This window comes from Carcharhinus amblyrhynchos, chromosome 27 (assembly GCF_965287045.1).
Source record: "Carcharhinus amblyrhynchos chromosome 27, sCarAmb.v2.hapA, whole genome shotgun sequence".
Classification (NCBI taxonomy): Eukaryota; Metazoa; Chordata; class Chondrichthyes; order Carcharhiniformes; family Carcharhinidae; genus Carcharhinus; species Carcharhinus amblyrhynchos.
Window position 1 is genome coordinate 23,195,998 of NC_137350.1, and position 25,493 is coordinate 23,221,490.

The 25,493-nt window shown below is 43.9% G+C and overlaps 1 protein-coding gene across 5 annotated transcripts in view; it reads left to right on the top strand.

Moving 5' to 3' along the window:
* The first annotated feature begins 3,823 nt into the window (after positions 1-3,823).
* Positions 3,824-25,493, top strand: part of acbd4 (acyl-CoA binding domain containing 4) — a 90,968-nt gene continuing 69,298 nt past the window's right edge. For 4 of the 5 annotated variants that reach the window (XM_080213491.1, XM_080213495.1, XM_080213494.1 and 1 more), the window contains exons 1-2: positions 3,824-3,886; positions 16,119-16,277. In XM_080213491.1, coding sequence (XP_080069617.1) covers positions 16,202-16,277 — 76 coding nt within the window. In that variant the 5' untranslated portion in view covers positions 3,824-3,886; positions 16,119-16,201. The remainder of the gene's footprint in view (positions 3,887-16,118; positions 16,278-25,493) is intronic. The other variant, XM_080213500.1, reaches the window with a different exon arrangement.

Consider the following 25,493-nt stretch of genomic DNA (forward strand, 5'->3'; position numbering starts at 1 on the left):
TATATTTCAGCTGTACAAGGTGCTGGTGAGGCCATACCTGGAGTACTCTGTACAGTTTTAGTTTCCTAACTTGAGGAAGGATATACTGGCACTGGAGAGAGTCCAGAGGAGATTCACCAGATTGATTCCGGAGTTGAGAGGGTTGGCTTATGAGAGACTGAGTAGACTGGGGCTATACTCATTGGAATTCAGAAGAATGAGGGGAGATCTTATAGAAATACATAAGATTATGAAGGAAATAGATAAGATAGAAGCAGGAAAGTTGTTTCCACTAGCAGGTGAAACTAAAACTAGGAGGCATAGCCTCAAAATAAGGGGAGCAGATTTAGGACTGAGTTGAGGAGGAACTTCTTCACACAAAGAATTGTGAATCTGTGAAATTCCCTGCCCAGTGAAGCAGTTGAGGCTACCTCATTGAATGTTTTTAAGGAAGGATAGATAGATTTTTGAACAGTAAAGAAATTAAGAGTTATGGTGAATGGGTGGGTAAGTGGAGCTGAGTCCACAAAATGATCAGCCATGATCTTATTGAATGGGGGAGCAGGCTTGAGGGGCCAGATGGCCTACTCCTGCTCTTAGTTCTTATGTTCTCATTATTTGAAAATTTGAAATCCAGGCAATTTGTGCATTTTTAAAAAGACGAATAAAATCAGTTGGTACTTTCAGTAGAATTGTTTATTTGGAACATGTAGCATTTTTTAAAATTTATTAGTCTCAAGTAGGCTGACATTAATACTGCAATGAAGTTACTGTGAAAATCCCCTAATCTCCACACTCCAGCAACTGTTCGGGTACACTGAGGGGGAATTTAGCATGGCCAGTGTACCTAACCAGCTTTCGGACTGTGAGAGGAAACTGGAGCATCTAGAAGAAACCCACGCAGATATGGGGAGAACATGCAGACTCTGCACAGACAGTGACCCAAGCTGGAAATTGAACCCAGGTCCCTGGCGCTGCGAGGCAGCAGTGTTAACTACTGTGCCAATCTGCTACCCATGTATTCCATGCAGTTGGGAGCTCTCTCAATTTGAAAGCTAAATTGTTTTTATTCAATTGTGGGAGATGGGCGTCGCAGCATTTAGTGCCCGTCCCTGGTTGCCCTTGAAAAGGTGGTGGTGAGCTGCCTTCCTGAAACACTGCAGTCAATGTGCTGTAGGTTGACCCACAGTTTTATGTAATTTAGGTGTTCTGAATTTCAGTCTTCGAACCAGAACCTCAGTTCTGTGATGACCTGCTGTAGGTTGGACAATGATTAGCCAAGCTCGGTTTGAATGTGAACTTTAAAAAAATGCAGAACCTTCAGCATTAACACTAGAGGAAACTCAGATCACATGAGGCTACAAGTTCTCAAAGACAACTTATATCTGGGCAGCATGGTGGCACAGTGGTTAGCACTGCTGCCTCATAGCACCAGGGACCTGGGTTCAATTCCGGCATCGGGTGACTGTCTGTGCGGAGTTTGCACATTCTTCCTGTGTCTGTGTGGGTTTCCTCCAGACGTTCTGGTTTCCTCCCAAGAATAAAAATGTGCAGGTTAGGTTGACTGGCCATGCTGAATTGCCCCTTAGTGTTCAGGGGGTTACAGGAATAGGGCGTAGGTGGCTTGGTGGTCAGTGCAGACTCGATGGGCCAAATGGCCTTCTTCTGCACTGTAGGGATTCTATGATCACGCAATTAAAATACAAACCTGAGTAACTGCTTTTCTCAGTTGTTTTCTGAGCATTTGTACTGAATACTTGCGCTTCTGAATGAGCCACACTCTAGCCAAGCCGTTCCAATACAGCTACAACACTGGCCAAGCCAGCAATATGAAAAATTTCCCAGATGTATCCCATCCACAAAAAACAGGACAAATCCAACCCACCCCATCAGCCTACTTGCAAACATCAGCAAAGTAATGGAAAGTGTCTTCGGCTGTACTATCAAGCGGTACTTACTCAGCAATAACCTACACTGGTCCTGCCAGGGCCACTCATCTCCTGACCTAATTACAGCCTTTTTCCAAACACGGTGGCTGGGACTATGGCTGGAACTCTCTGACTGTTCACACCCTGCTGTTGGTGCCAGCACGAATGGAAAACTTGGCACTCAGCCAAAACTCCTTTCACTGCAGCGGCACTGGAGAATGCCAGTTGTGGGCAAGGGTCAAAGAATCCGACCCATTATCTTTAAAGATTTCCTGGGTGTCACTGTCAGGCTGTTGCTTGACTAGTCTGTGGGCCGGCTGTCTCATACTTGGCCCACAGATGCTAGTCAGGAGGAGTTTGCAGGATGGACAGGGTTGAGTTTGCCATTGTCATTTACGGTGCCTAGGTTGATGCGAGGCAGTCCATCTGGTTTTGTTCCTTACTGACTTTCTAGCAATTATGACATAACTGAGTGGCTTGCTCGACCACTTCAGAATCAACCACATTGCTGTGGGTCCAGAGACACACGTAAGCGAGACCAGTTAACAACGACAGATTTCCTTCCCTAAAGGACATTAGTGAACCAGGTGTGTTTTTACAACAGTCGACAGTAGTTTTATAGTCATCATTAGATTTTTAATTCCATTTGCTTTGATGGGGCTTGATGTCAGACCCCCAGAGCCAAACCCTGGCTCTATGGATTACTAATCCAGTGACGATGCCACCTCCCCTCTGTTATACTCCTACGCTGAACAGAGCCATCATTAAGGAATGTTGAGGAAGATTCATTTCTTGGAACACTCCAGATAGCCTCTCTGGAAATAGTGATACAGAATGGCCATAATGCTGGTATGCTTTACATACACTCGCCATCTTACCAGCCATTCACGCCATGCTCCCACTGCAGCGAGGTTGGAGAATTTGGTGCCCAGCCAAGTCACTTTTCACTGTAGCGGGAAGGGAAAATCCTGCCGGTGTGAATGGCCTTAACATTCTGACTATAGTATCTGGGCCGTCTGAGATATTTTTGGATGGGATTTTAGTTTTATTTAAGTGGGTAAGTTAAAAATGACCACACCAAACCTTATTTGCATTCCCATTTTAACCCCAATGAATCAACACCTTAACAATGTTAGTGGTAATTCATGCATTCACATCTAAACATGGATGCACTAAACTGCTTTGCAAAAGCTTTTTGCAAAGAATATCTAGCCTCTCCTCCACAATGGCAAAACCAACGCTCACATGTTCATGGTGCAGAGGTCGCTCAGAGTGTTTCTAACATTACTCACCCCGCTCTGCAATCTCAAACCACCAGGCAGACAGTGTTTCCTGTTACATAGATTTCTGGCCCATTACAGGCACCCAAACATGAGCGACAAAAGCACTCAGGTCAAGGGTGACCCAATTAGACACTCAGCAAATTTCCTTCTATTCTGCCACAATAATAGCCTCTGTCCCAGCATCAGGAGACACACCTTACTCCAGTAGTCCTTATTATGCATGAATAAAATTGTCCTTAGTGCTAAATTAGGGATATATCAATACTGGCGATAAAGAAGTGTTGATGTGTGGCTGGATAAGTGGGGGTGATGCGCAATGCCCACTCATTGTCCACTACAGAATACCCCCAATTTGTATTACATAGGATCATTTCAGCAGCAGACAGAGGAGACTTTCGATATTTATGGTACGTGGACCTGAATTGAACCCATGCGCTCCAAAAATTTCAATTAGCAGAGTAAATTTCCCAAATCTGTCCTCAGATTATGTTTCAGCACCTACCACGGTATGCATGTGTTTAGCATAGGACTTGGCCCAAAACCAAAGTTACTGTGCATTATACGAGACCATTTCCCTTTAAAAGATGACTGGAATTAAACGTAGCTCCACCTTCCTGTTTGTACTTCCTGCTTATTCATTTCACTGAGGTTGGTGAAGGTGGTTTGCAGGCCTCTTCCACTGAGCTGTTCATTAGGGTATTTGTCTAAATTATGATTGTTGTTATAAATGCTGGTTAAGTTAAAATATCCAGTACAATGTTGTGGATTTTCTGCTGTTGCTTGCCTTTAATTCTTTTAGCTGTAACCCTTTGCTTGGGGTAGGTTCGAATGGCAGTGCAGTCTTGGTTTTCAGTGCAGACTTAATGCTTACTGAGTGTGATACTGTTGAGCCCTTTGTCCATTAAACAGAACTCCCACTCCTGTAGAATGTCTGGGTTAAATGCTGACTTGATTTTGAGGTGCTTAGGGAACTGTTCTTAGCATTACCATTGTAGATTACAAACCTATCTAAATACGTGGATCCGTGCCTGCTTCTACCAGTGTTGTACATTGGTGTAGGTTTCATTTTCACGACAGAACAGCTCTGTTTGCCTGGCTTTTGTGGCATGTTGTTGTCTTCTTGATATTCTGAAGTTTGCTGGCGTGTGTCACATGTCTCTGAATTGATCACTCAGCTGTTGGGGACTGCTACATTGTGGGTGCGTGTCAGACTAGCCTGTAACTGGAGCCTGAACCGTACCAGCGTCTTGGTGAAATCATAGAATCCCGACAGTGCAGAAGGAGGTCATTTGGCCCATCGAGCCTGCGCCAACTACAATCCCATCCAGACCTTATCCCTGTAATCCCATGTATTTACCCTGCTAATCACCTGACACTGAGGGACAATTGAGCGTAGCTAATCAACGTAGCTCGCACCTCTTTTGACTGTGGGAAGAAACCGATACACCCAGAGGAAACCCATGCAGACACGGGGAGAATGTGCAAACTCCACACAGTCATTAAGGTCAGAATTGAACCCAGGTCCCTGGTGCTGTGAGACAGCGATTTTGACTGCTGTGCCACTGTGTCACCCCAACTATCAGTAGGAAAGTACACATTACCTCACTTGGGTCACTGCACCAAATAGAGTGGTTCCTGTAGGCTGTGTGGCCTTTGTAACTTTTGCTGTAACTATCTGGCAATTCCTCCTCTCGTGCTGTCTCTCTCTCTATCCATCCTTTCTCCTCCCACTTCACACTCTCCTGTAATAAGGCTGCAAAGTGATAGCGATACATCAAGTGAGTGGACAGCAAGATGGCAGTGTAGTATACAGCAAAGCGGAGCAGGGAACGTGACATTATTCACTTTGGCTTTACAAAAAAATTGGAAAGGAAAATATTTTTAAAAGGCATGAAACTTCTAAAAATTGATGTTTAGAGGAACTAGGGTGTACTCATACAAGGAACATGGAATATCTTGCAATTACAGTAAGTGATTAGGAAGATCAATGGCAGATTGGCCTTTATTGCAAGGAGACTGGAACACAAGAATAAATAAGTCTTGCTGCAGTTGCAAAGGGTTTTGATGAGACCAGACCTGGAGTACTGTGCACAATTTTGGTTGTCATATCTGAGGAAAGATTTACTTGCTTTTGAGGCAGCTCCTTGGGAGGAAATTGGGGATTTGAGTTCCCTGGGTGACCCCTCAGTTTCTGTTGAGCAGAATGACAATTTGTAGATGTTTCAGGTTCACCGTCTGGATCTCTTGACGAATGCAGCATTCCTGGTCTGTTTGGTTGGGTAGCTGACATTTTGACTGTGTAGGAGGTTCCTTCTATGTGGTTACTAGTGTAAATCTCACCATGCCATTATCATTTTTTGGATGAGTTAGGGCCATGGATGGAATAATGTCTGTTATTATTATGACCAGTGAGCTTGGTCTCAGATCCAAAGCAGCTTTCCAGGTTGGAGATCTGGTAGATGGTCTGCTTTGTGATGTTTGTCATAGTTCCACATCTGACTGGAATGATCTTCATCTTCTTTCTCCTTCATCTTGTCCATGTCATCAGCAGCATGAGTGTGTGTGGGAGAGAATGGAGGTGAGTTCTCAGTCTTGTTCCCATTGGGAGTTTACATAGTGGTAAACTATTTTGGGGTGGAGTTGGACAACAGCTCAGAAGCTCAAGTTGGATGTCATCATTCTTCAGCAGCAATGTTTTCACTGTGTGCCCTCCCCTTTCAGCTCAGTCGTTGACTTGAGGGTATCCGAGTGGACTGATGGCATAGACAAATCAATATAATGCCATGAAATCATTAACATATTCATTGGCAAACTGCAGTCCATTGTCTTGAGTTTACAAGATCTTGGATTCCATGTGTTGCACATTTTCTCCTTCAGCAATGTAATCGCTGCTTCAGAAGTGTGACCCTGCAGTTGCTCGACTTCTATCCATCTCCAGTAGTGGTCTACTGCACTCAGGAACACTTCACCAGAGACTTCTATCCCAAGACGCTCCCACGGTCTTGATGGAAAGGACATCAACAGTTCTCTTGCCCCCTGATGATGATTATCATGAGTAATACAGTTTGATATCAACTTTTCCAATGACTCTGAGAGACCTGACCACCTAACACTACCTTCCTCTGACTTGCCATTTTTCAATTCCTATATGTCCTCAGTACAAACGTTGAGTCTTAGAACTTTCAGAATAGCCACAGTCTTGACATAAATGAGTAAATCATCAACTTCACTAAGATGTCCTCTTTGTTCAGCATACTGTCTGAGAATGGGATTGTACGACATGTATCCTGACCATCCTCTGACTCTTTGACCTGAGCACATTCATCAGGTTTCTGTGAGTCTCTGATTTCATCCAGTTGTTGAGTTGCTAGTAGAGTTACGGTTGTTGTTGATGCAAAGGTCTCTACCTCTTCAACAAGGACTACATCATCTTGTTTTTGCTTTGCCATTGGGATATGGGACAAAGCATCTGCTGTTTACCCGGAATACGCTCTGTCTTTGCATCATGACTTGATGGCCTGCGCAGACACGAAGGGCCTTTTTTTTGTGCTTTAAGTTTTATGACTCTATCAAATTTCCTCATCCGGAGTCTGAATTATTGTATGTGTGGAGGCGGTTTTGGTAACTGTCTGGAATTGAAGTATACGAAAGATGTGCCTGTTTCTATCTTGAAGTGGCGATCAAGAACAGTATCTACAAACATTTCACACTCCTTTGACACAGCTGCTGCTTCTTCCTCTATCACTATATGTCTCTGGCAGTGAATGAGATGTATCGTAAACTGGTTCATGCTTTCCACCTATCTGGAAGAGTGCACCTCCCAATCTTGTAGAGGAGCATCAATACTAGTGGGTAGCTCTTGTTCATGGTGAGCTAAAATATCAGGTAATGTCTCTTTGATTTTCTCTAAAGAACTCTGTGGTGCTTCCTCCCAGCACCACGACAGCTGCTGCGGTGGCTCATCGACATGAGCTGATAGTGGCAATTTGCATTCTGATTTTCCACTCCCCACCGCCCCCCGCCCCCCCCCTCCCCGCCCCCAATTCCTCCATTGTCGGAATTGTTTTGTGTCCTGCAGACAGCGAGAGGGTCAGGAAGTTGGTGTATGAGCAATCCCAGGAGTGACCCTACGTTTGATGCATCAGTGCACAATTATGTGGCTCTTGCTTCGATGCTTAGCGTTCTGTGCCCTTGGCGCTAATGTGTTCCAGGTAAATTTCAATCCGTAGGAGACTATCTCCTGTCTTGAGTGCCATGTGTGATATTGTGTTGGTGATGTGCATTTTAGTGCAACTCATAGGACAGCTGGCATGGCCCCCCCCCAACAGGTGGTTAATTTTTGCAGTGTGAGTTGGAGACGTAAAGTGATATTTTCAGTTCCTCTTGTCTTTGTGTGAATGTGTGCTCATCAAGGCAGGCAGCATCAGTACTAGTGAGGGCTTGAAATGTTTTACTGACAAGGCGTCTATCCACTCAATATATAGCACAGGCTATCCGAGATTGGTGCCAATTTCAACTGTAAAGATTCAAATCACTACCATCCCCCACAAACTGTGGGTCTGAATGTGATTGGCAACTTACTTTATTCATCTTAAGGGATGTCAGCGTCGCTGGCTGGGTCCGCATTTATTGTCCATCCCTGCAAACGTTTCAGAGGGCATTTGAGAGTCAGTCACATTGCTGTGGCTCTGGAGTCACATTTAGGCCAGACTGTGTAAGGACAGCAGATTTCCTTCCCAAAAGGGCATTAGTAAATCAGCTGGGTTTTTTTGACCACGGTTTTCATGGTCATCAGTAGATTCTTAATTCCAGGTTATTAAATTTAAATTCAAATTCCACCAGCTGCTGTGGTGGAATTCGAACCTAGGTCCCCAGAACATCAGCTGGTTAATAGTCTAGTGATAATACCACTAGGCCATCACCTACCTGATAATCAACAATTGTTTCATGGTCATCATTAGATTTTTAACTCCAGATTTTTATTGAACTCAAATTTCACCATTTGCTGTGGCAGGATTTGAATCTGGGTCCCTGGATCTTGTCCTGTGTCTCTGGATTATGAGTCCATTGATTAAACCACCATGCCACTGCCTCCACTGAGGCCTGATTGAGATTGTCCAATCTCATTTAAAACTGGTGCCATGCAGCCACAAGGAGAATTGTGGAATTTACAGCAGGAGGCTCTTCAGCCCATTCATTCTATGCCAACTGACAAGGAGCCATTGATTCTAATCCCACTTTCCACCTCTTATTCCACAGCAAACAACACATCCCGAACAATTTCTAGTACTTTTTAAATGCTACAATGGTAATAAAAGTAAATTTAAAATTGATCAACAAATTTTTCACTAGATTTCCAAGTACAAACGTGTGGATGGGAGACCCAGAATTAGTTAAAGGCAGCATAGGAGGACTTGCCTTGATGTATGAGTTAAGATGGATCATGTGGACATCGCCATCCATCAGTATCTTATGAAATGGAATAGATATGCATGCTTTATCATATGCTTTCTTCGGATAGATTTAAATCCTATCCCAGAGCTTGACAGGCAATTTGCTAACTCATTGTGATGTGAGAAAGGATTCTTTCACACAAGTGGTTCAGGTCTGGAATGGATTGCCTGCATAGTGGAGACAGTTTAAATTGAGGTATTCGAGATGGTAATTAGATGGTTACTTAAATAGAAACAATATGCAGGGGTATGGGCAAAAAAGCAGGGGAATAGCACGAAAATATAATGCTCGTTTGGAGAGCCAGTGCAGACATGATGGGCCAAATGGCCTCCTTCTGCAATCCTTTCAGGGACACTTAATGGTGATTCAATACGTTATGGACTGGGGTGGAGGGGGGAACAAGAAAGGTCTGTTCCAAGCTGATTGCCTTTAGAAAAGGCAATGACATGCTGAGGTTGGCCTACAGAAGCTGAGGTTCGGACTCGCACCTCTCGATAGGAAGAAGTTCTGCCTTTGGGAGCTGCCAGCCCAACTCTCTGTCCAGCCAGCCCCAGCAGTCTCACTAGTGCCAGAACTCTGAACGGCAAGGAGGATTGAAGATTGAGACCGGACCCTGGTATGTCCAGTTGGGTGGGAAGGGATCAGACACCCCTGTGGTGGATTTTGGAGGCTGTGTGGAGAGGCAGAAAGAGGGTGGGTAACCTCTTTGGCAGGACTGCCCTCGATTCACACAGGGCATCTCCCGAAACTTGTACCACCCTTCCTTCCAATCCTTTCATCAGAGTTATAAAAAAAGTCTTTAGGCTCTCACCTGTCCAACATATTACAGGTGCACAGAGGGCCTTAAGTGGGAAACAGTTGGCCACTTAAGACCTTAAATAGGCCAAAGGATGGATGGGTTAGTGGATGCCTCACCTGCCCTAGTTATAGGGATGTTGTTGGTGGTAGATGGAAAGGCAGTGGGCTAGCCACTGAACATACTTAATGTGTTCCATTCCCCAATTGAAAACATGTCTAGCCAAGGGGGAGGATGTAAAATCCAACCCGATGACCTAGAAAATATTCTTGGTGATTTAGTTTCCACTAATTAAAATGTTAGCATTTATCATGAGCTTATATTGGTTAAAAAGGGATAACTCTATCCACTTAATGGCATATTGCTTTAAACTCCAATTATTTTGGGCCAAAATGCCTGCTTGTTTATTTCTTAGTGTCACAAGTAGACTTACAATAACGCTGCAACGAAGTTACTGTGAAAATTTCCTAGTTGCCACACTCCAGTGCCTGCTGAGGTGCACTGAGGGAGGATTTAGCACGGCCAGTGCACCTAACCAGCACATCTTTTGGACCGTGGGAGGAAACCAGAGCCCCCGGAGGAAACCCGCACAGAGACTGAGAGAATGTGCAAATTCCACACAGACCATGTCCCAAGCTGGGAATTGAACCTGGGTCTCTGGCGCTTTGAGGCAGCAGTGCTAACCACTGTGTTACCTGGCTAGCTCATAACTCATTAAGGTTTCTCTAGCGTGCAAAGTGCCTCTAGATCCGTTCTTTGCTGCTGATTTGGCATAATTTGTGCATGTTGCCCTCTGACCCGGTTGCCCCATTCACATTCCTACAGGATTTAGACTGGTAGGTTATTGGATTGACACTGAAACGAGCCTTTCCCTACAAAGTATGTTTTCCCATTCCTGTTCGGCGAGTCTTCATTGGCTGCAACCAAATTTAAAAATAAAATATGGAAATTTTATCTATCACAAAGGGAGGAAGATCAATTGGAATTTAGAAGAATGAGGGGAAATCAAATTGATAAAAAGTGTGGATAGAGTAGACATGGAGCGGATGCTTCCTCTTGTGGGGCATTCTAGGATGAGAGGTCATAGTCTTAGGCTAAGGGGTCGCAAATTTAAAACCGAGTGGAGGAGAAATTACTTCTAACAAAGGGCTGTGAATCTTTGGAATTTGCTACCCCACAGTGTGGTGGATGCCGGGACAGTGAGTAAATGTAAGGAGGAGTTAGACATTTTTAATTGGTAATGGGGTGAAGGGTTATGGGCAGAAGACAGAAAAATGGGGATGAGGAGCTCATCAGCCATGATCGAATGGTGGAGCAGAGTCAATGGGCCGAATGGCCTAATTCTGCTCCTATATCTTATGAACTTATGAAGCGAAGCTATAATCTGTTAGTATTTGTTGCTCTTGCACACTTGCCATTTCCTCAATTTCTTATCATGGAGGTATCGAGTAGTCTTTTCTCCTTTCTTTGAAGAGGCTGGAAATCAGGGAGCTGTAGGAAGATTATTACGGATGGGGGCTTGTTGGAGGGGTGTGGGAGAGAGCGAACAATCAACTTCTTTTAGGTCATTGCAGGCTAAAGACCGGCCAGACACGATCTTACTGCCTGTTCACGCCACACTCCCACTGCGGTGAGGGTGGAGAATGTGGTGCCCAGCCAAATCTCCGGTTACTGCAGCGGGATGGGAAATTTCTGCTCGCGTGAACGCTCGGAAAATTCCGGCCACTGTGTTTACATGAACACCCAGTATAAGCGGTGGCAATGATCACCAGTGGAAGTTTCACTTGGCCTTCTGCTACTTTAGTGGAGATTTTAACAAGTTTCAAAAAAAAATGTGTTAATCCCCACGTTAAAGAATTCTAAATATTCATCTGCTTTATCAGTGACAGGAATTTCTAAGATTATTCCTAACTAGGCATTTGTGTACGGCCAAGATCTAACATTAAGCAACAATAGTGGAGCTCTGACACAAAACGTTGACTCTATTCTCTCTCTGCAGGTGCTGTCACACTTGCTGAGATTTACCAACGCTTTCTGTTTTTGTCTCGGATTACAGCATCCGCAGTATTTTGCCTTTATAATAACAATTGGGAGCAGTTCATTTAACAAACTGATCCGGTGATTTGTACATATAATGCACTGAGATATGTGAATCCTGAGTTACGATCTGAATCACGGACAGGTAAAGCTACAAAAAGTTTAGTTGGGATCAGGGACAAAAGAATGTGTAATTGCTGATCTGCCACTCTCAAGATGTCATTGAAAAATAAATAACTCGATGGAATCTTGTCCTTCATTGCTAGAGGGATGGAGTTTAAAAACGGTGAGGTTATGTTGCAGCTATGTAAGGTGCTTGTGAGGCCACATCTGGAGTACTGTGTACAGTTTTGGTCTCCTTACTTGAGAAAGGATATACTGGTGAGGGTGCAGAAGAGATTCACTCAATTGATTCTGGAGTTGAGAGGGTTGGCTTACGAGGCGAAACTGAGTAGACTGGAGCTATACTCATTGGAATTCAAAAGAATGAGGGGAGATCTTATAGAAACATATAAGATTATGAAGGGAATAGATAAGATAGAAGCAGGAAGGTTGTTTCCACTGGCGGGTGAAACTAGAACTAGGGGGCATAACCTTAAAATAAGGGGAAGCAGATTTAGGACTGAGTTGAGGAAGAACTTCTTGACATAAAGGGTTGTGAATCTGTGGAATTCCCTGCCCAGTGAAGCAGTTGAGGCTACCTCATTGAATGTTTTTAAGTCAAGGATAGATACATTTTTGAACAGTAAAGGAATTAAGGGTTATGGTGAGCGGGCAGCTAAGTGGAACTGAGTCCACGAATAGATCAGCCATGATTTTATTGAATGGCGGAGCAGGCTCGAGGGGCCAGATGGCCTACTCCTGCTCCTAGTTCTTATGTAATCTCTTTTACCACATATCGATATGAACATGGTAGCTGCATGGTCACCTCAGTGGAAATGCATCCGACTGATTGCAAAATATAGCCCTGTTTAAAACCTCCTCCTCTACCTTGCCCCAATATAATCTTTTTAGATTGTCATTTTATTGCTAATTATATGCAAGTTACAAATTTCCTTCTTGCCTGCTGCAGAACTGTTAAGCAACAGGTGACATAAGCTTATGTAATGTGGCTACCTGTATCTAAAGAAACTGTAGGCCAAAGTGCAATCATTTCCTCCGTTTCCACCATAGCCTTCTGGCTTCTAGCCACCGTTTCTAGCTTTTCTGGGTGTACAGTACTGATTTCAATAAGATGCTGGCCCTCCTTTTCTTGTTCTTTTGTACATGAAAAACACTAGAGTATTCTGAGAAAATAGGATTGTCCACTTCCCATACAGTAAATGGAAGGGACCTGTTAAAATAGCTCTTTTTGTTAACTTGTTGCTCGTGTAGTTTTATTCCCCTCTCTATGGGGAATTCCTGTTCTTGACTTAGTAACTGTCCACATGATTGAAATCAGGAACTCTCTATAGAAGATCACAGATGGAGTCTAAATCCCATCACTCATTGCTGTGTTGTGAGAGTGGCAATCACTTCGAGCTTGGCACTTGTCCAGAATGTTGGTACATAACATTCCTTGCATGTAAACTGTCAACCAAGTTCTCCTAGGATCAAAGTACATCAGTATGTCAGAGGAACAGTATGAAGCTGCACAAGTAGGGTGGCACAGTGGTTAGCTCTCCTGCCTTTCAGCGCCAGGGACCCGGCTTCGATTCCCACTTTGGGTCACTCTGGGTGGAGCTTGCACATTTTCCTCATGTCTGCGTGGGTTTCTTTGGGTGCTCCTCTTTCCTCCCACAGTCTAAAGATGTACGAATTAGGTTGATTGACAATGTTAAATTGACCCTTAGTGTCAGGGGCACTATCAGGGTGAATAAGTAGGGCTTCCGGGATTAGGAGCTGCATGGGTTTGTGGTCAGTGCAGACTCGAACGGCCAAATGCCTTCTTCTGCACTGTAAGGTTTCTATGTTCTAATCTTTTTAAGTGCTAGTTAGGTGCAATGGCCATGCTAAATTCTCCGTTAATGTACCTGACCAGGCGCCGGAGTATGGTGACTAAGAAATTTCCACAGTAACTTCATTGCAGTGTTTAAAAAAAAGAAATTTGAAGTAACTTTTGTTAAATAAATCTTGGACTGATGCAATTCATGGATATCCAACCTGGGGTTAATTTATTGTAGTACCAAGGTTTACAATACTTGACTTTATAACTTGATGACTACTGCTGTGTGTTATAAATCTCTGAATTATGGTCATTTATTTTTTGTGACATAATGCTATCACCTTTTATTACTTCTATTTTGGCTTCTACTAAGCATCACCAAAAAAAAATCGATGCTGTAATCACTCCTGTGCCATAGCCCGTCATAACTGATGTGATTATGAAACCCGTCCATCAGATTAACATGATTATGAAGCCTGGCTTTTCTGAAATACAGGACTGTAGATCTCACCAGCAGTTTGTTTTCTTGTCAAGCCTGTCATTTTATTTTAGTAATTCTTCTTGCTCTGAGGAATTAGACTTTTTGAAAGTGGCCTTTGAAGCTCATTGCTCATTGACTCTGTGCCTGGCAGTGTAGGTGGTGACAGAGGAGAGAAAGGAAATGGTGTTCAGAGGACATAAGGTAGAAGAACAGGGAAAATGAACAATTGCCAAATTTAAAGTGCTAATTTTCATAATGCAAGGATATAAGCACCTCTAAACCTGGTTACTCAGATGCTATTGTTCTTGCAGATAACCACAGACATCTAAGTGTGTTTGTTATGAGCAGAATATACTGGGGTTTTGCACAGTGCGGTGTCTGCAACTTATGAGCATATATTTAAAGGAAATTGTGGCCTCTTCACAATGACTTCAAGAACAGAATCCAGTCGTTAACCATTATAGTAGTTTTTAAGAGGCAGAATATAACTTGATGAGCCGGTCCCTAGTGACAAAAATTGTCCTCTAATTTCAGCTATTTACGTCCTCCGGAATAAATTAGAGGCTGGGAATCCTGTGTGGGTACCTCCCCTCCTGATTCCCCAAAGCCTGCCCACCATCTACAAGGCACAAGTCAGGAGTGTGATGTAATGCTCCCCACTTGCTTGGATGGGTGCAGCTCCAACAACACTCCAGAAGCTTGACACCATCCAAGACAAAGCATCTCGCTTGATAGGCATTACATCCACCACTACCAACATTCACTCTCTCCATCACTGACGCACAGTGGCAGCAGTGAATGCCATCTCAGCTTCCAAGGGCACTAGAGAGCCTGATGGGTTTTTCAGAATCCGAATCACTGAATTAAGATTTCCAGACACATGGATTGGCCATGCTAAATTGCCCTTTAGTATCCAGGGATGACTAGGGGTTACAGGGTAGGGAGTTACAGGGATAGGGTGGGGTGTCAGGAGTTGGAGGTGAACCTAGGTAAGATGCTTTTTCAGAGATTAGGTGCAGACACGATGGGCCGCAGGGTCTCCTTCCCCACTGTAGGGATTCAATGGGATTCCACCTACAAGATGCACTGCAGCAACTTTTGACTGCACCTTCCAAACCCGTGACTTCTACCAAGGACCAAGGCAGCACACACATAATGGGAACATCAACACCTGCAAATTTCCCTCCAAGCCATACACCATCTTTGGGTCAAAATCCTGTAACTCCTTTGCTAACAGTACTGTGGGTGTACCTACACTGGAGGGATTGTAGCAGCTCAAGAAGGCAGCTCACCAGCATCTTCTCAAGGACAATTAGGATGGGCAACAAGTGCTGGCTTTGCCAGCAATGCCCATATCTCCACAGAGGAGAGAAAGGAAATGGTGTTCAGAGACATAAGGTAGAAGAACAGTGAAAATGAACATCTGCCAATTTTAAAATGCTAATTTTCATAATGCAAGGATATAGGCACCTGTAAACCTGGTTACTCAGAGTAAAAATGATCAAGTGGGCAGGTCTTAGGTACGATGTTCCCAATGATTGATGGCACTTCTGACATTTCAGTACCGTGGAGCACAGAATAGAGTAGATATCCAATACAGGGCTTGAATAAGGCAAGGAGGCACTTTGAATGTGGGCAAGGTGGCACTGTAGGTGGTTGTCATCTCTGCCTTTAGCCAACAATTAGAGATTAGAATGCTTGATTGTAGATATTTGCAATGTGCAGTACACAACTGTGCAACCATAGCCATAAAAGATCGATATAAGGTGTTCAATGTGTTGTATTTTTGCTGTGTAAGAAGTCTCACAACACCAAGTTAAAGTCCAACGGGTTTATTTGGCAGCAAACGTCACTAGCTTTCGGAGCGCTGCTTCTTCGTCAAGTGAGTAGGGAGTTCTGATTGCAAACAAGGCATATGAAAGCACTCGCTCAATTTGCAGACTCACATTGCAGACAATGTGAGTAGAGATTGTCTGCACCTTTTAAGACTTGATTAGCTATAAAGACATTCTATGAGACATTCTAATCAGTATTCTGTAAACTGAGTGTGTGCCTTTGTATGCCCTGTTTGTGATCAGAACTCCCCACTCACCTGACGAAGGAGCAGTGCCCCAAAAGCTAGTGGTGTTTGTTACCAAATAAACCTGTTGGACTTTAAGCTGGTGTTGTGAGACTTCTTACTATGTTTACCCCAGTCCAACGCCAGCATCTCCACATCTTGTGTTTTTCCCGACAGTTTCCGAGGACACCAGAGAGCCTGATGTGTTTTCCAGGAGCTGGATCACTGAATTAAGCTTTCCAGACACGTGAAAGTACAGTATGGTCGAGATTCAGTCCGACTGCCAGAGACAGTTTCAGGCTGCTGTATCTGTCATCCAGGCCCTGCCAAAAAATGGTGAGTGAATCATTCTTAAATGAATTCTGGCCTTACAATATTCAAACACAGTGGCACAACGGTTCGCACTGCTGCCTCACAGTGCCAGGCACCCAGGCTCGATTCCTGACTTGGGTCACTGTTTGTGTGGAGTTTGCACTTCCACCTCTTGTCTGCATTGGTTTCCTCCGGGTGCTCCGGTTTCCTTCCACAGTCTGAAAGAAGTGCTGGTTAGGTGCATTGGCCATGCTAAATTCTCAGTGTTCTCGAACAGACGCCGGAGTGTGGCGATTAGGGGATTTTCACAGTAACTTCATTGCAATGTTAATATAAGCCCATTTGTGATACTATTAAATAAACTTTAAACAGGAGTGGTGTTGGATAGAGAATGATATAGGATAGAACACATTTCATGGTTTTCTTCCCAAATTATTCGCTTTCTCTGTCTCATAGAATCCTACAGTGTTGAAGGAGGCCATTCGGCCCATCAAGTCTGCATCAATCGTAATCCCACCCAGGCCCTATCCCCATAATCCCACACGTTTACCCTAGCTAGTCCGCTTGATACTATGGGGCAATTTAGCACGGCCAATCCACCTAACCTGCACATCTTTGGAGTGTGAGGGGAAACCGGAGGCCCTGGAGAAAACCCATGCAGACACAGGGAGAACATGCAAACTCCACATAGAAAGTGACCCAAGCCAGAAATCAAACCCGGGTCCCTGGCACTGTGAGGCGGCAGTGCTAATCACTGTGCCATCTTCCTTGCCTCAGAAACCACTCTTTTCCTGTGAAGCCTGCCAGGTAGTCTACTGGCAAGCCTTTGCCAGTGCTGATCACACTGTACTGCAGTACTTTGAGCATGAAGGTGAATTAATCAGTGATGGTGAAAAATGAAGACAGATTCTTCAGCTGTTGTATTTTTTTTGAAAGGGCATGCTTATTCCACGAATTCGCATGCTCTGAAGTAATCAAAGCACAGCTTACTTAGAAGTATTCCACGCCTATCCTGTTTTTTGGGGAGGGCACAACTTGGCAGTCCTTCTGCAAATGACACTGAGGTGAATCTCCCCGAGTTTTCCAACCTTGGGATCCAAAAGCAATTAGCTTTTACCCAGTACCTCCCTCTGGTGGCTTGGCTGGGATGTGGTGTTCTACTTGAGAAATTGTTGGCACAAATGTTAAGTCCTTTAATGCAGACTTGTTGTAATCTTCTGGCGCTGACAGAGGATGCTTTTGCATATTGAGAAAGAAATAACAATGAGTGCTGTCACTCCCTCTTCAGTTATAGTTGGTTGCATTGTCAATTGAAGGAACAGCTTGCTTTTTGACCCTCTTCTTTTCTTTCGCACTGCTCGAAACTCCAGATGCACCCCTCTCTCACTGACAACAACTTACATTTTTGTATCACCTTTTAACATAATGAAATGTCCTAAAGACAATTTTCAGAGGCTTTATAAAACAAAATATGGCACCCAGCCACATGCGACATGTACCCGCACACCCTGGAAGTACTCTCTTCCACCTTCTTCCATCGGCAAAATGATATAAGAACTTGAGGACATGTACCAACCGACTCAAGAATAGCTTTAGCAGAGATTATTATTGAATCCTACAGTGCAGGAGGAGGTCATTCGGCCCATCAAGTCTGCACTGACCATAATCCCATCAGACCCTATCTCCCCCCCCCCCCCCCCCCCCCCCACACACACACACACACAACCTCACTCATTAACCCTAGCCAGTTCCCCTGACACTAAGGACATGGTCAATCCATCTAACTTACACTTCTTAGGACTGAGGGAGGAAACCCATACAAACACAGAGAATGTGCAAACTCCGCACAGACAGTGACCCACGCTGGGAATCGAACCCAGGCTGTTCGTGCTGTGAGGAAGCAGTGCTAACCACTGTGCCACCATGCCACCCAAACAATTTTTGTTGATAGTTTGTAGCTTCTTCCTTGTTGCCATCAGACTTTTGAATGCACCTACCTTGTATTAAGTTAGTCTTTCTCTACACCTTAGCTATGACTGTAACACTGCATTCTACACCTCTCCTTTCTCCCCACCCCTGTACCCTATGACCATTGTTTTTTCTGTACAGCATGTGAGAAACAATACTTTTCACTATCACATAATATATGTGACAATAAAAAAAATCAAAAACCTAAAGCTTGGTCAAAGGCATAGGTTTCATGGTGTGTCTTATAGCAGGAAGTGAGTTAGAAAGGCGGAGAGGCATAGAGAAAATTTAGCATCCAGAGAGCTGATGGCATGGCCACCAGTGGTGCAGCACTTATAATCAAGGATGCTCAAGGGGCCAAGATTAGAGGGGAGTAGAGATCTCAAAAGGTTGTGGGGTTGGGGAAAATTAGAGAAGTATGAAGCATCAGGCCCTGGAGGGTTTGAACACCAGGATGAAAATGTTAAATTCAAGCTATTGTTTAACTAGGAGCCACTGTGGGTCAGTGATGGGTGATTGACATGGAGAGCAGAGTTTTGGATGACCTTCAATTTATGGAGGTTGAATGTGGTAGGTCTGCTAGGAGTGCGTTATAATAGGAATGTAGGAATTATGAGCAGACGTAGGCAAATTCAGCCCTTTGAGCCTGCTCCACCATTCAATCAGATCATGGCTGAACTCTCCCTGGCCTCAAATCCACCTCCCCACCTGATCCTCATATCCCTTTAACCCATTTTTATTCAAAATATATCTATCTCCTTCTTGTAACCATTCAACAATTCAGACTTCACCACGCTATGGCGCAGCGAGTTCCACAAATTCACCACCCTCTGCGAGAAGTAGTTCCTCCTCTTCTCAGTTTTAAATCTGCTGCCTCTCAACCTATACCTGTGATCTCTTGTTTGAGATTGCCCCACAAGAGGAAACATTTGGTCTGCATTTAATTTATCGATCCCTTTTAAAATTCTATATACCTCGATCAGATCCCCTCTTATCCTTCTAAACTCCAGCAAGTATAAGCCCAAACTTAAAAATGAGATTGCGGAGTACTTGGAAGTGCATGATAAAATAGGACTGAGTCAGCATAGTTTTCTTCAAGGACAGGTCATGTCTGTCAAGTCTATTAGAGTTCTTTGAGGAGTAACAGGGAAGTTAGATAAAGCAGAACCAATGGATGTGATTTATTTAGATTACCAGAAGGCTTTTGAAAAGCTGCCGCATCGGAGACTGTTAAATAAGGTAAGAGCCCTGACATGGATAGAGGATTGGCTGACTTGCAGAAGGCAGAGATTGAGGATAAAGGGGTTTTTTTCAGGATGGCAGCCGGTGCCTAGAGGTGAGCCTCAGGGGTTGGAGCTGGGACCACAACTTTTCACAATATATATTAATGATTTGGATGAAGGAACTGAAGGTACTGTTGCTAAGTTTGCAGATGATACAAAGAGATGTAGAGGGACAGGTACTATTGGAGAAGAAGGAGGGGGCTGCAGAAGGGCTTGTACAGGTTAGGAGAGTGGGCAAAGAACTGGCAGGTGGAATACAATGTGGAAAAGTGTGAGGTTTGCACTTTGGAAGGAGGAATGGAGGCAAATACTATTTTCTAAAAGGGGAAATGCTTAGGAAATCAGAAACACAAAGGGATGTGGGAATCCTTGTTCCAGATTTTCATAAGGTTAACATGCAGGTACAGTCAACAGTTAAGAAGGCAAATGCAATGTTAGCACTCATGTTCTGGGGGCTAGAATACAAGAGCAGGGATGTACTTCTGAGGCTGTATAAGGCTCTGGTCAGACCCCATTTGGAGTACTGTGAGCAGTTTTGGGCCCCATATCTAAAGAAGGGTCCAGAGGAGGTTCACAAGAATGATCCCTGGAATGAAGAGCTTGTCATATGAGGAATGGTTGAGGACTCTGGGTCTGTATTCGTTGGAGTTTCGAAGGATGAGGGAGGATCTCATTGAAATTTACCAAATACGGCAAGGCCTGGATAGAGTGGATATGGAGAGGATGTTTCCACTAGTAGGAAAAACTAGAACCAGGGGGCACAATCTTAGGCTAAGGGGACGATCCTTTAAAACAGAGATGTGGAGGAATTTCTTCAGGCATGGAGTAGTGAATCTGTGGAACTCTTTGCCCATAGAAGGCTGTGGAGGCCAGGTCATTGAGTGTCTTCAAGACAGAGATAGCTACGTTCTTGATTAATAAGGGGATCAGGAGTTATGGGGAAAAAATAGGAGAATGGGGATGAGAAAAATATCAGCCATGATTAAATGGTGGAGCAGACTCGATGGGCCGAGTGGCCTAATTCTGTTCCTATGTCTTATGGTCTAAAGTGTTTAATCTCTCCTCATACTTCAACCCTTTCATTCCCAGAATCAATCTCATGAACCTCTTCTGAACTGCCTTCAATGCCATCACATCCTTCCTCAAATAGGAGACCAAAACTGGACATAATACTCCAGGTGTGGTCTCACAACAACGATTGCAACAAAACTTCTCTACTTTTATACTCCAGTCCCTTGGCAATAAATGTCAACGTCCCATTTGCCATTTTTATTACATGCTGAGCCTGCATACTGATTTTTTGATTTTTACTTTCTTGCTGGCCTCCATGTTCCAAATCTCTCGGTTTCTTGTTGATTCCATATAAGGTAAATACGCCATAGCCTCAGATGACCATTGAGTGGTAGTGATTTAACCTGAGATCACCTCGCCTCTGGCAAGGGGGCAAGGTTGAAAAGGCAGGGCCTTCTTGAATGACCTCAGCTGATACGGGAATTGAACCTGTGCTGTTGGCGTCGCTCTGCATCACTAACCAGCCATCCAGCCAACTGAGCCAAACGGACCCCTCTCTCCCGATGGCACTTTTACCATTGCTCTTTGGTGACACCTCTGGCTGAGGTTTGTAAAGACACCTGTAGGTGGAGTTACAGCTCACCTGCGTCAGGTAACGTCATCGACATCTGGGCAGAATCAGATGAACCTGTGGAAAAGATTGGGGAAATATAAATGAGAATGAGTTACTCCCAAATTCCCATAGAGTTATGTTTTCCACCATGCTGCTTCAGGATTGGATCTGCTGTATCAGGTCTCCCCACAAAGCTGGCTGCATCCCCAGTACAACAGCACATGATTCCAGTGGCTAGGAAAGGCTCTTCAAATAGCACATATTTTCTCTCATGCATAGACACTAGAGACATGTTTTCAAAGCTCCCAAATTATTGAGATTACTAAGAAATTGACTAGTCTACACCAATGAATATAGTAACTGGATGAGTCCGGATATTAAAGACGTTCTCGGTATATTTTAAATCTGATTACTCACCACTGGTAAATTCTTTCTTTTGTGATTAAACCCATTTTCAGCCGCATTAACAAAAAATCCTGTGTCACTGGTCTTAAATAGAACAAGGAGTTTTTTGAACCAAAAATAAGTGAATGAGTATGCTGCCTGATTGATGGAAGACACTATATTTATCATTCCCCAAATTAGTTTTATCAGAATATTGTACGGTCACCTAACTTGCACATCCTGGAGTGTTCTGTGTGTTATTATGAGAGTCTGATCTCTGCTCACTGTGGTTGATTGATTAAGCCTGGGTGTGGATTCTGAGCTCAAGTAAACACGAGTTGCTGGACAAAGCTAGAGAGCTGGGATAAGCATGGTGCAGACATTTTGTGATTGTAGAGATATTTTAAAGCACTGTGAATAAAGTTCCCTCACACTTGGTGTTTCTCTGAGGCAAATCAATAGCATAAAACGTACACACACCTTAAATGGTAGCTCTCCCCCGGAGTGAAAATGTCCACGCTCATGAAGTCTGTAACAGAATGTTGTGTAACACTGCAACATGCTGTGGGGACAACTTTATTTGCGCACTGTATTTTTGGACGGCAATCTGTCTGATGCTGGGAATGGCTATGCATGTGCACTTGGCAAGCGCTCCGTCTACCAATGCATACGTAGTTGCTGACAGTGGAAAATTAGTGCCAGCGTGTATCTGTGCCCATGCAAAGTGATTTGACTCGACACCTGCAGCCTGGTGAACTGTCCTGTCCATTTCGTGCCCACTCCCTCCACTGCTATTCGCATATCCCCCCTCATGTGGTTCTTCCCCCTTCCAAATTTATTTTGCTGAAGCAGGGCAACTTCCTTCTCTGGGTTTCAGCTGCTTTTTGATCAAAAACATAGTTTCCCCTAAAGTATTTTTCTCATTCCATCATTTAACTTCCAAGTTATGATGGCCTGGTGGTATTATCATGAGACTATTAATCCAGAAACTCAATTAATGTCCTAAGGACCCATGTTCAAATCCAGCCACGGCAGATGGTGGAATTTGAATTCGGTTTTGAAAAAACTGGAATTATGAATCTACTGATGACCATGAAACCATTGTCGATTGTCAGAAAAACCCATCCGACTCACTAATGTCCTTTTTAAGGGAAGGAGATCTGCCATCTTCACTTGGTCTGGCCTACATGTGACTCCAGATCCACAGCAATGGGGTTGACTCTCAGCTACCCTCTGAAATGACCTAGCAAGCCGTACTCAGCTGTATCACCACTACCTTCTCCAGAGCAGCTAGGGATGGGTTATAAATGCGGGCCAGCCAGTGACGCCCAGGTCCCACAAATGACTTTTTTTTTTAAAAAGTTGTTGGGAAATCTAAAAGACCCCTTCACACTCCACAAAATATCAACTTCTTCAATTTAAATAACTTGAAATAAGGCACTTTACTCCCATAGATTTAAGTCTGTTGTTCCTACACTTCTGCGTATCTACATCACCTTAGAAGCCATCACAAGAGGTGCATCCTCTGCAGTTACAATGTCAGAGAATTCTGCTTTTTCTACAGGCATCGCAGGACTTTTCAATGGAACACCACATTTAGGAATTTAGATAATGATACAGAAAGATCTGTGGTGTAAACTAAACTGTCAGGTAACTTGGAGTGAAAAGTTTATTCTACGGGTAAATCATCAAATTCACTTCAAGAAATGAACAAATTGCAATATTTGACAGACCAACAACTTTCGTTAAATAAAAAAAAGCAGATACAACTATTGAGTGAGATTGTCAGCGTCTTGGTGCGCCTAAAGAGATTAGAGTTAACAGAAATGGCATGGAGTCTCTCAGATTTGAAAATCAATCTCCAGGACACTGCTTTTTTTTATGATTTCTTAGCGTTAACATAAGCCTACTTGTGACACTGCAATGAAGTTACTGTGAAAATCCCCAAGTCGCCACACTCCGGCACCTGTTTAGGTACATTGAGGGAGAATTTAATATGTCCAGTACACCTAACCAGCACGCCTTGGGAGGAAACCAGAGCACCTGGAGGAAACCCAAGCAGACACTGGGAGAACATGCAACCTCCGCACAGACAGTGACCCAAACCGGGAATCGAATCCAGGTCCCTGGCACTGGCGCTGTGAGGCAGCAGTGTTGGTCACTGTTCCATGTTCCTTCAATGACTACAGTACGTTTCATAGTTTTTTCCAGTCAATGAAAGTAATTCTGGAAGTGCAGTCACTGGTATAACACGGGAATTGCGGCAACCAATTTGTAGACAGCAAGCTTCCACCAACAGCTAATGTATGCAAAATCAGTTCGTTTGCCATTTTGATTAAGGGATAAGTATTTTCTGTGTCATGTGGGAGAACTCCCTGCTCTTCTTTGGAATCACACCAAGCAATCTCATGCATCCATTTAGGATGGCAGACTGACGACGACTTAATTAATGGCTTGGTGTAAAATCTTCTTTTGTACTGACCGACTCGAGAATAACTTCCCTGCTGCCGTCAGACTCTTGAATGGTCCTACCTTGTATTAAGCTGATCTTTCTCTAACCCTAACTATGAATTCTGCACCCTTCTCCCCTGTGTACTCTGTGAACTATTCTGTCTATGTCCTGTCTGTATAGCACGCATGAAACAATACTTTTCACTGCTTACCAATAAATGAGACAATAATAAATCAAATGAAAAGGATAGCTCAAGTGGTATGGTGACACAGTGGTTAGCGCTGCTGCTTCGCAACGCCAGGGACCCGGGTTCGATTCTGTCCTTGGGTGACTGTCTGTGTGGAGTTTGCACGTTCTCCCCATGTCTGCGTGGGTTTCCTTCAGATGCTCCGGTTCCTTCCACAATCCAACGATGTGCGAGTTAGGTGGATTGGCGGTGCAAAGTTGCCCCTTAGTGTCCAAAGATGTGTAAGTTAGGTGAATTAGTCATGGTAAAAATGTGCGGGGTTACAGGGATAGGGCGGAATGGATGATCTGGCTGGGATGTCTTTCAGAGAGTCAGTGTAGTGCTGATGGGCTAAATGGCCTCCTTCAGCACTGTAAGGGTTCTGTGATGCTCTTGAGAAGCACTTGGGGCATTTACAACATTAAGGGTGCTATAGAAATAAGTCATCACTGGTCATCCAGGCAAAGGGCAACACCTGTGACAGTGCAGTAACTCCCTGGTGCTGCACTGGAGTGGCGGCTTTGGTTTTTGTGCTTCAGTTCTGGAGTGGGAGCCCAACCCAAAACCTTGTAACACCGTCTTTAAAAATCTAAAAACCCAGACACTTGTTTATTTTGTTCAGATTTGTCTCCGGTGACTCCACTCCTGAAGTTTGCTCCCTGTGAAAAATAAGTTTACTTTCCAAAAAGCCACAAGGATCTCTGTTCTTGGACAGAGATGCGGACCTGCTGGCCAATCAACATACCTGCGGTGTGAGGCAGTGTGCCATTGGCCAGCAGAGGGACCTTCTGGTCCCACTGCGATCAAGGGGATTTCCCATTGATTCCGGCCCTGTCGCTGGGAAACCCACGGTAGGGGCGTGCCGTCGGCGGGACCAGAAGATCCTGCCGGTAGGAAGAGCTGGAAGATTTTGCCCATGATGCTTGAGGACAGGAAGTGGAGCCAATCGCATGTCATTAAGCGATCCATTTTAAAACTAAATGTGGTGAAGTAATTTGTAACTTGGTAGTGACTGGGGATGCAATGAAATGTCCTTTTTTTTAACGGTTTTTTAAAAAAATGTATTAACTTAAAATTAGAACGCATTAAGCTATTTTTTAACTTTATTTAGAAACATGAACTTATGCAGTGACTTCAGCATTTTACCACTGATTTAAGTGTATATTTTAGGAAGGGAAAAACCCCAGTGCAAATTTTAAAACTTAGCTAGTTGGTTTGTGGCTTGGTCAGCAACATTACACATGAGAGTGTGGATTGACTCCAGTACTGGACTGGAAGTTGTAGACTACTCGTTTGTTTTCTT